We start from the raw sequence: 10,673 nt of genomic DNA on the forward strand, positions 1-10,673 counted from the left end.
ACAGCACAAGGACACAGGGTGCCATGGGGTGAGGGGGCACGTGAGGGTCGCGCACCTGCTGCCCCACTGATTGGCTACCGGTCCATGTAGCCCAGCCCCTGAAGGGGAGGGCAGCCAATGAGGTGTCACCAAAACAGGAGGTAGATGAGCCACCCTGGGGAGGGTGCCACTGGGGGGGCCACGGAGGTGGCATCGGCCAGGGCGTCCTGCAGGGCACTGAGCCTGGGAGGGATGGGGAGAGCTAGGGTCCCAGAGCCCTGGGCATCCTGGAGGGGTCACTGAGCCCAGAGGGGTCCCCGGGGCAGTGTCCCTAAAACGGTGGTGAGCCTGGGGGTGGGGGTGGGTGTGTCCCTCATCCCTGCCTCACTCTGGTGAGGGGTCCCTGAGCCCCGGGGGGCACCAAGGGTGCTGGAGACCCTGGGGAGGGTCTAGGGTCCTGAGTTCTTATCATGGCCCTGGGTCCTGCCCTGCTGCCAAGGAGCTGCGAGCCCACGGGTATCCCTTGGTGGAGCCTGCCGCCACCTTCAGCTGCCGTGAGGTCCCACGTTGAGGGCGCTGTTCTCCAAAGCTCCTCACGTCCATTAGATTCATTTGGGTCTGGGTCGCTCCCTCCAGTGGACCCTAATTCTCACACTGTGAGAAGCAGACAGTGAGCCTGCTATCTCCACATTCTCCATGCAGACTGCTACGACTCTCCTCTGAAGCAAGGACAACTCCTTAGCCCCTCTGTCTTCAAATAGAAGTGTTCCTACCGTCGATCACTGCCTCCTCTGCGCCTTCTCTGCTCTTCCCTCATCCTCCTCCAGGTAGAGGAACTGAGAGGGTGTCTGAATGGGATGTTCCAAGGGTACCTGCCCTAGCATAACACTGGTTCTTACGGCTTTGCTGGATCAGCTCTCCCAGTATGATCCTCCTTTAGGACCAGCCCCCATGCAAACTACCACTCATTCCTACCCGCCGCTCCCGCACGGTACTAGTTGTCAAGATGGAAGGGCCTCCTTCCTTATCTTACTCAGTTGCACCAAGAACTCTTGATGAGGGATGCAGCCAGATTTAACTTTTGCAAAATCCCACTCACAAAGGGGCTCACGGAGGCTGGCAGCAGCCACTGCCACCAACTTGGAGGAGGATCACCAGCTCTCCCTGCTGCATCTAAACCCTCTCCTGTAATTCCTTGCAAGCAAGGAAGAGCAAAGACCTTCCCAGTTACAGGAGAATAAGGAAGCCAGCACATCAGCCCCACAGCTTGAGGACGCCACAGGATAGTTCCTTGATGTGCTGGTGCAGGAACTGCTCTGAATCCCTACCACAAAGGGCGTTTTCCTCTCAGAGATCCAGAATTGGAAATTGGGGCTGGACATTCATCCATCCCAGAGCTGATCCCGTTTTTCTCTCCACAGCCAGTGCTGGGCCCTCACAGCACTGTTTCTCTAATGCATTGAAACTGCAGCACTTGTGGAGATGGAAGAAAAACAGATAACCCTGGACAACCTTGAGAAGGGTGCAAGTAACCCAGCTTTCAGCCACATGGTAAGCGCGGCCTTCCCCTCCCATCGGGGTACAGGAGATACGCAGGGTGCTCCAGCTAATGATGTTTTCCAGGGGGAGGAGAAACTCGATGAGGAATGTGATGAGCCATGTGGTGAGAATGAAGAGGAGAAGAGAGAAGAAGGGAAAGGGAGATTCTCCTCCTACTGCAGGTAAGATAACCCCTGGAGATGCATGTAGGTAAGGGTATTTCCAGCGGTCATTGCAAGTCCGCAATCCTTGGGCTGGCGATTCTTCTGGAGCCAAACCTGGTCATGACCTGGCTCTGTTGAGTTGCATTGGGTTGATCTTCAGGATCCATCTTCTGCACCTCTCATGTCTCTGGCATGTGACTCTCCCCAGGAAGGCCCTGCAGCCGGCATCCAAGGCAAAGCGCTTCTGCAAGGCTCATGCCAAGGTGTTGAGAAGGGTTTTCTTGGGGCTCCTTGGAGTAGGTGAGGACTTCCCAACACTGAGACCCATGTCTCCACGTCCCTTTGGCTGGCCATGCCGCCAGCCTTCAAGCATGGTCACCCATGTGGAGGTTGTATCTGCTCTCACCAGCTGCGCTGCATGCCCCCTCCTCACCCCACCACTCCTGTCTGTGAGGGCTACCGGCACCTCGCTGTCCTCCTCCCCTTTCTCCACCTACCAAAAGGTTTGCCGTGCCTCCTCTGCTTGCTCCATGTGCCCCCAGACAGCCAAGGTGCTGTCACCGGTGAGCCTGGCTGCTGGAGTGGTGCTCCCTAAGCCCTCCTCCCACACAAATGGGAGCCTCAGGGGTGGCCAGGGGAAGGACATTTGGAGGAAATGAACCCTGGTTAGTCTTACAAACCTGTTATCCTACGACCCTGATGTTTCTGACCCCCCATGTGCCTTCCCCAGCCTACCTGTGCTACTTTATTGCGGCCTGTTGGCTCAACTTCCAGCGAGCCCTTGCCTTGGTTGTCATGACTGCTGTGGTTGTCTTTTTCATCTGCTGGAGCCTCTTCAAGAAGCACTGTGGGGCAAAGGTATTGCTGCTCCTCAGTCCCATTTGGAAATGCATCAAAAAGTCCTGGCAGTGGCTGAAATGGTGAGTCAGGAAAAGGCAGGGCCTTTTTTCCTTCCCAGCACCCAGGTCCGGTCCCCTCTCCCGTGGCTGCCCTGCCAGCGTGACCGATGGCTGGTGGCGTTGGGCACATGCCCTAGTGCTGTGCCCCATGAATGATGAGGCATGGCCCAGCAAGGACACCACTTAAAGGCCATGGCAGAAACCTCTTGCTACTCTACCTTGGTCTCATTTGTCTCTGAGCCCCAGGTTCCTTCAGATGCATGGACCTTATGGTAGCATCTCCTGCACAATTAGCTCCTGCCTTTTGTGAGCTGCTCTGCCCCTGGGGACATCCTCTCCATGACAGTCTGGGATTTCCTTTGCAGGCTGCTGCTTCTGGCCCATGTGGGAGGCCTGATAGCGTTGCTGGTATTGGAGACCAAACATCCAGAGCAGTTCATCTCATTAGCTGGCTTCTGCGGTTTGGTGCTGTTCCTCTTTGCCTGCTCCAAGCACCACAGTGCAGTATGTGTTTCAGGTGTGGCTTGGCCATCGGTCCCCTTGCAGGAGGTGGCCACCCAGCACTGGGGAACGAGTGCTTCCTTCCCACTGGCATCGCCTGAGGGCCCATTGCTGGGGCTCCCTGGAGGAAGCAGGAGCCCAGCAGGGCTCCTGGGCAGAGCTGGGCTCAGCCTGGGGAGCTGAGCTGGTTGGGTGGATGGAGCACCAAAGCCACCTCGCTGCTCTCCTTCCCACTGCTCAACCCAGGGCTCCCCCACGGTGCCTCCATCCTGTTTTCCACCATGTCCCTCATAGTGGGTCAGACCGAGAGACCCAACACCAGACCCATGCCTGAGCTTCAGGTCCCTGTGGGTGGAGGGGTGGGCCTGAGCTTCGGGTGCCCGGGGTGATGTGGGCAGGAGTGATTGAAGTCCCAGTGGCTTCCCACGCAACCTGCTTCAATGTTTTGGGCAATGCCTCCACCCGCCTCCTTCCAAAGGGTTAATGAACAGGTGGCTTTGGTCTGTTGGGTCTGCACTACCAGTCAAACCCTCAGAAGGTTGCTGTGACCATCTCCTCCTGGGGAAGCCTGGCAGGTTATGTTCCACCAGCCAGTTCCCACCAACTCATCCTCTTCCTCTATCACCCAGCTGTGCTCGTGGGTTTCTGTGACGCATGTGATCCCATGGCCCTCACCCAGGGCACTGTGCAATGGCATTTGCCACGTGCAGCTGCCAAAGGGGCAGGAAGCCAGGGAAGGATGTCAGCAGGCTTCTCTAACCTCTCAGTCTCCATTATTCTGCTTGTGGTCACCAGGTGCGCCGGAAAACCGTTTTCTTGGGTCTTGGCTTGGAGTTCTTATTTGGATTCCTCATCCTCCGAACAACACCTGGTGTCCAAGCTTTCCAGTGGCTGGGTGACCAGATCCAGGTACTGCATCTGCTCACCCCATCCTGTGCTTGCACCCTCCATGTAACCCTGCCCCCTCCCCCGGGATCAGCAAGAAGAGCAGGGGGTGGCACAGGGTGGAGAAGCTGCAGGGACTGCATTTTTCTTTGGGACTGGAGAAAAGCCAGCTCTTTCCCACTTTTCCAAAGTGGCCCAGGCCCTTTGGTGCCATCTCCCTTGCAGGCTGGAGCCGTGGCCCATGGCTCAGAGACAGCCCACCAGTGTCACTGGCTTAGCTTTCAGAGGGTCATTCTCTAGTGGGGTAGTGAAACGAGGCAGGGGGCTGGGGGTACAGACCCCTGGCTAGGTAGAAGTGAGATGTCTGGGAAAGAGACAATGGAGGTCTTGGTCCCACCACATAACTTCTTCTCTTGCAGTTCTTCCTGAGCTACACCAAAGCTGGCTCCAGCTTTGTCTTTGGGAACAAGCTCATTGAAGAAGTCTTTGCCTTTCAGGTCAGCTTGGGGAATGGGTTATGGGGAGGGAGAGGCAGAGCCTGGTTTTCTCCTGGTCTGGCTGCCTTTCTGGGTCCTGGAGAGCCTGGAGCTAAACGCAACCAAGTTTGCTGCAGCAGAACTCAGCCAGCTCAAGGATGGGTCTCCCTCAGCTTTGTGCCCACCTGTGGGCCTCCTCAGTGCCATGGGGGGTTTGCACTGGTCCCTGTCCCTCCTGCCAGCCTGGCCCAGTGTTGTGGCACCCCAGTAGCATGGGCTGGCTATGCAATACCGCGCCATGCCTAGCTCCTGGGACAGAGGGGCTCAGTCCCCAGGTGTACTTCGATGTGTGCTCAGCTCTCCTTTAACCCTGCGCCCTGGTGCCTTGCCTGCAGACTCTGCCCATCGTTGTTTTCTTCAGTTGTGTGATGTCCATCCTCTACTACCTCGGCATCATGCAGTGGCTCATTGTCAAGGTAGGGCCTCATGCCTGGCTCTGGAATGGTGGTAGAAAGGAGGAGGAACCTGGTGGCTTCTCTGGCTACTATGATCAGCTGAGGAAAGTCCTGGTAAAACTGGCATGGTACTAATTTGGGGTGATTCATCCTGTTTAGAAGAATAGACACGACCCCCCTTCTCCCGAGAAAGCCCAACCCCAGAGCTGACATTGCTACCTGGTCTGTGGGCGCTTCCCAAGATCACCTCTGTGCAGCTTGAGGGCCAAGTGGTCCCCTGCTTCATGGGGTGGGTGGCAGGGTGCCTTTGTGAACATGGTGGCCTTGTCTTTCCCCAGATCTCCTGGCTGCTTCAGGTCTCGATGGGCACTACTCCCACTGAGACCCTGAGTGTGGCGGGGAACATTTTTGTGGGACAGGTAAGGTCCTGGGCAGGAAATCCATCTCCTCAGCCCTTGCAGCTGAGCCTGTCCTGGAGGAAGGGTCTTCTCCTCCCTTCCCAGGAGGCCTGCGTGGCCTTGCGTGGCCCTGTCTCAAGGTCAACAGGGTTTTCTCTCTTGCAGACTGAAGCCCCGCTGCTCATCCGCCCGTACCTTGCAGACATGACCCGGTCAGAAATCCACGCTGTGATGACTGGTGGCTTTTCCACCATTGCAGGCAGTGTGATGGGTGCCTACATATCCTTTGGGGTGAGTGCATGAGCAGATGTATGCCACACGTGCCCTGCTATGGGGTCCTGGCATGTGAGAACTGCCCGAGGCTTGCAGGTGGGAGAAGACCCCCGACAGGTGCCCCGTGGTCCCCTTCCATAAGCAGGATGAGGGCAGGGTGCCTCAGTGTCCAGCCTCACCTTCATTGGCCTGGCCAAAGCCACGGAGCCCTGCCAGGCGGAGGGCACTGCCGTGGAAGCCTCACCTTGTGTCCTCGCGCAGCGAGCAGGGCAAATCTCACTGGCTCACAGGATGATTTAGCCTGGAAGGACCCTCGTGGGGGTCTCTGGTCCACCGTCCTGACCAAATAAGGCGATGGCAAAGCTCAAGGGGATACCTTGTCCAGGTTGCTGGTGCACATCCCCACAGGTGGATATCTCCTCCCACCTCTCTGGTCCACCCCACAGGTGCCTCAGTCACAGGGAACAATTTTTTCTCTTATATTGAACTGGAATTTCCCCACTGAAACTGTGCCATTGCTTCCCACCCTTTCACCGGGCACCTCTGAGCAGTGTCTACCCTCCAACCCCCTTGTGAGTCATTGGGAACAGCAACTACAGCCCCCCCGGCCCTGCTTTCTCCCAGCCCTGCTCCTCCAGCATTGCCTTGGCATGCCCCCGCCCCCCCCGGGATGCCCTCTCCAGTTCATCAGTGCCTCAGCCCTGGACTTAGGGTCCAGATGCGGCCTCATCAGTGCTCCATAATCGGGACCTGCTGGCTGAGCTCCCACTATTTAAACATTAATTAATCTCCTTAAATGGGGAGCCAAGGGCAAAAGGTCAGAGAAATGAGACGTTGCCGCTCAGTGGGCAGGGAAGGGGTGAGACTGGGAGCTTGGCTCCTGGTCAGCGGGTGGAAGTTCACAATGTTGTGCAATTTATTGCTCTGATACTGATAAAAAGGGACAAGGAAGGGACAATAATCATCACGATTAAGCCAAACAGCAGGAGAGATTAGCATCTCTGCAGCCGCGATTGCTGCAGGCTGGCCGAGATGGGAAGAACAGAGACATTTTTCCCACCCTGTGCAAACAGAGCGCCCTGGACTGCTCCGAGCATTGCTGGCTGATTCCAGCCACGTGCTGGTGTGCTCCAGGGTGGCACACCATGGGGCATGGCCTTGCCCAGAGGCGCCTCAGCCCATGGTCTGTGCATTGCAGATAGATGCAGCATCACTGATCGCAGCCTCTGTGATGGCTGCACCCTGCGCCCTTGCCATGTCCAAACTCGTCTACCCCGAAGTGGAAGAGTCCAAGTTCAAGGACAAAGCAAGCATCCACATCTCCAGGGGGTGAGTGTGAGGTGAGGGATGGTGGAGTGGGGCTGCATGCATCCTGCCAGTGCGGGGAAGCCATAGGGGCAGTTTGCGGGCACAAGTGGACATCGCGGGTGGCTGGTGATTGGGAGAGCGCGTGGTATGCAGACATCCACGGAGTCAGAGCTGACCTTCCACAGGGGATGCCCGGCCACATGAGCCCACTGGGGTCTTTTTCCACACAGGGAAGAGCGAAATGTCCTGGAAGCTGCGAGCAACGGGGCTGCTACCTCCGTGGGGCTCGTGGCCAACATTGCAGCCAACCTCATTGCCTTCTTGGCGGTGCTGGAGTTCATCAACGCTGCCCTGCGTTGGTTTGGGGAGATGGTAGACATTGAGGGGCTCTCCTTCCAGGTAACCCCAAAGGCAGGCCCGTGGTCTGGGCTGCCAGATCCTGCATCCCCCACCTGTCCCCACCTTTGCCCACCACCTCAGGAGGCTGCTGAGGCCCTGGCTGGGTGTTTGGCAAATGGTGGCAGCGGGACTCTGAGCCAGGGGCTATGCAGATGGTCAGCTCTGAGTTGCTCCTTTCTGGGATGCTTTTTCCCAGGTGATCTGCTCCTATGTCCTCATGCCCGTGGCCTTTCTCATGGGGGTAGACTGGGCAGACTCACCGCTGGTGGCCGAGCTCCTGGGGATCAAGATCTTCCTGAATGAGTTTGTGGCGTACCAGCAGCTGGCCACATACAAGAAGAACCGTCTGTTGGGCCTGGAGGAGTGGGACGGGAGCCGGAAGCAGTGGATATCTGTGAGGGGAACCTGCCACCCTGCTGGGCATGGGGCAGGGATGGAGCCAGCCACAACAGGGCCCGGGCCCTGGGGCCCGGGGCCCGGGCAGGCAGATGGGTGGCGGGCAGGCAAGGGGATCACCAACTAGAGTTGGTGCTGTTGGGGGTCACCAACTAGAGTTGGGTGTTCACTAACTGCTGGGTACAGGGCGATCCTGAAGGAGTCAGTGAAGCCCTTTCCCATTTATCCTGCTCTGTGGTGGGACAGATAATGGTGTGATGGGCCCCCCCAGGCCCCCAGCCCAGCCTCTCCCGCAGGCAGGCTGCCTACCACCTGCATCCTTGCTCCCAAAAATAGCTGATGGGAAAAGGTTTGGGGTGGGGGACTCATTTCCATCCTGTCTGGCTGGGCTGGGTGCTCGGCTCTGTGTGCTCTGGGGCTGCTCCTGGGTGGAGGTGACCATCCCCTGCTACTGTGCTCTCCAGGAGCGAGCCGAGACCATCACCACCTTTGCGCTCTGCGGATTTGCCAACCTCAGCTCTATTGGGATCATGCTGGGAGGCCTGGGTGAGTGTGACCACATCCTGGGTGCCTGGGCCTGAGGCAGGGGGGTCCTGGGCTCTGGGAGCTGCCCACAAGCCTCCACATTTGGTCTCTGCCCACATGCAGATAAGAAGCAGGATTAGCATGAGGCGATAGGGGTGACTTTGCCCTGCACACATGGGCAAGAGCACGTACATGGCCCACAAGCCCAGGTGCCACCCAGCCATGGGGCAAAGAGCAGAGACTCCAGTGCTGACAGTGTTGAGGGCTCTGGCTGATCATCCATGGGTGCAGGGTGGGCATGGCGCTCTGCCAGCGCCCACCACTGCCAGGATGGGCAGACAGCATGCTGGGTGCTGGCTGGGACCACTGTGTCCCCTAGGGGTTGGGGTGGGCAGAGCACCATGCGGCAGAGTCAGCTGGGGACCTGGCACACGTCCCTGTCTGGCCCCAGCACGGGGTAGAGCTAGAGCAAGGATCTGACTCACCCCGGTCCCTGCTTTGCCCCCACAGCCTCCATGGTACCCCAGCGCAAGGGCGACTTAGCCTCTCTCGTGCTGCGGGCCCTGCTCACCGGCATCTGCGTCTCCATGCTCAATGCCTGCCTGGCAGGTAAGTCCTTGCCACGCTCTGCCAGGCCTCCAATCCTCTGCTCTCCCCTCATGACTTTGCCAGGGGCTGCCCAAGCCCGACAGCTCTGCTGGGGCCCCTCTTCCTCATCTGGGCTGAGGACATTTCAAGGGCAGCTTTTGGGAGCACTGCAAGGAGTTCCCTGGGGTCACTGCAACAACCGCCTCGGGGGGGAGGTGGGATGGTGCACAGGACCTGCAAGCACAGTCCTGGGTACAGGATTTGCAAGTGAGCAGAGTCGGGGTATGGGATTTGTGGGTAGGGTTGGGGCGCAGGACTTGCAAGCATGCTTGGGGTGTGGGGTTTGCATGCCTGCTCCCTCAAGAGCCCCAACCAGGAGCCCTTCTCCCCCAGGTCTCCTTCACGTGCCAACAGAGGTGGGTGACTGCGTGACCTTCCTCAGCTCTGCCAACTTCAGCTCTACCAGCTACGCCATGTACACATGCTGCAAGCAGCTCTTTGCCAGGTGGCGTGAAGGGCCCCCGTGCTGCATGGTCCTGCCTGGGGACCCTGGTGGTGGGGCAGCAGCTCAGCCTGACCCTGCTTCTCTCCTTCCAGCTCAGTCCTCGAGAATGGGACACTCTCCTTCACAGGAGCCTGGGAGGGCCTAGTGGAGAGCGCGCTGTGCCTGACGCAGTGCTGCGGGCACTACAACCACACATCCTGTGCAGGGACAACCTAGAAATGGGAAGGCAGCTGCCTGCTGCGGGGGCCTGGGAGCACCACGTAGGAAAATCCCTGGCACAGACCCATGCATGTGGGCCCCTCTGCTCCAGTGATGATGACAGCTGTGTGCACCTTGCAACCCAGTGCCCTTAGGTGCTGGCCCTGCGGTCACAAGGGAACTGCTCCCAAATAAATCACAGAAATCCCCCTGTGCTTGCTCCCCTCTCACCATGGCTGTCCCACACAGCACGAGGTTGCACCCCACAACCACAGCAGCCGGTGTTTGCTGCAGACCTTGCAAGCTGAGCCTCCGCCAGGTGCCAGCTTTAGGATCCAGCCCTGGCTGCCCTCTTCTCCCCCGCAGGGTGTGGACAGGGGTAAAGCCATTACCTGAAGACGTTTCCTTCCCCTGAACACAAAGCCACCCGGTCCTGCTGTGCTTGTGTATGTCTTTTCCACAGGGACCACGGCGCCGGGCAACAGGCCAGTCCTTCTCACTTTATTGCACTCGAGAGCACCCATTCACCAACGTGGCCACGTTATATACATCGTTATTTTACAATGACCCAACAACAAAGCACTGGGACCCCAGAGCATCACACACTCCCAACCTGCTCCCTTCCCTCCTCCGCCAAGCTGCAGTGAGCCACCATTTCGGAGACCGCCGAGCGGGGTGGCATTGCTGGTGCCTGGCACCCTCGTCCAAAGCCCAGGCAAGGGTGATGCTCTGTGGCAAGACCAAGCAGGCAGCGCTGGGGCTCTTGCTGCCCGCTGCCACGCTCTGCCAGCTGCAGCAGGCCCGACCGCACTGAGGGGCGCAAGGGAGGCTCGATGCAATGCAGGGTGCTTTCCTTTCCAAGCATGAGCATCACTGCCTGTCCACTGCTGCCCCCCACCGTGGGGCAGCAGGGTCTGGGGTCGGTGCTGCTGGCTGCCACTAGGGTACACCATGTGCCAAGCAGGGGCGAAGCAAGCATGGCCAGGTCATGCTGTGGAGCTGGGCAGGGCGTATGGGGTCTGCGTATGGCAGGGGGGCAAGGAGGGGTGAGTCCCGTGGGCTGGACACCCATGTGTGCCAAAGCAGTGCCTTTGCCCCGCTCCTGGGTGCCCCATGTGAGGTAGAGCATCCTTACTGTTGCACCAGCTGGCACCCAGAGCAGCACCACTGCCCTCCACCATCCAC

The 10,673-nt window shown here is 58.7% G+C and overlaps 1 protein-coding gene across 1 annotated transcript; it reads left to right on the top strand.

The window, feature by feature from the left end:
* Nucleotides 1-1,461: 1,461 nt before the first annotated feature.
* Nucleotides 1,462-9,506, top strand: SLC28A2 (solute carrier family 28 member 2). Its single transcript, XM_009643748.1, has 17 exons — nt 1,462-1,530; nt 1,603-1,700; nt 1,891-1,982; nt 2,413-2,602; nt 2,947-3,085; nt 3,878-3,991; nt 4,387-4,464; nt 4,839-4,919; nt 5,237-5,317; nt 5,462-5,587; nt 6,768-6,898; nt 7,108-7,276; nt 7,473-7,670; nt 8,137-8,218; nt 8,708-8,806; nt 9,179-9,290; nt 9,383-9,506. Exons 1-17 carry the CDS (start codon nt 1,462-1,464, stop codon nt 9,504-9,506), a joined length of 1,983 nt encoding a protein of 660 aa, XP_009642043.1.
* Nucleotides 9,507-10,673: the final 1,167 nt, after the last annotated feature.

The sequence above is a fragment of the Egretta garzetta genome, unplaced genomic scaffold, assembly GCF_000687185.1.
Source record: "Egretta garzetta isolate BGI_Z169 unplaced genomic scaffold, ASM68718v1 scaffold287, whole genome shotgun sequence".
NCBI classification, from domain to species: Eukaryota; Metazoa; Chordata; class Aves; order Pelecaniformes; family Ardeidae; genus Egretta; species Egretta garzetta.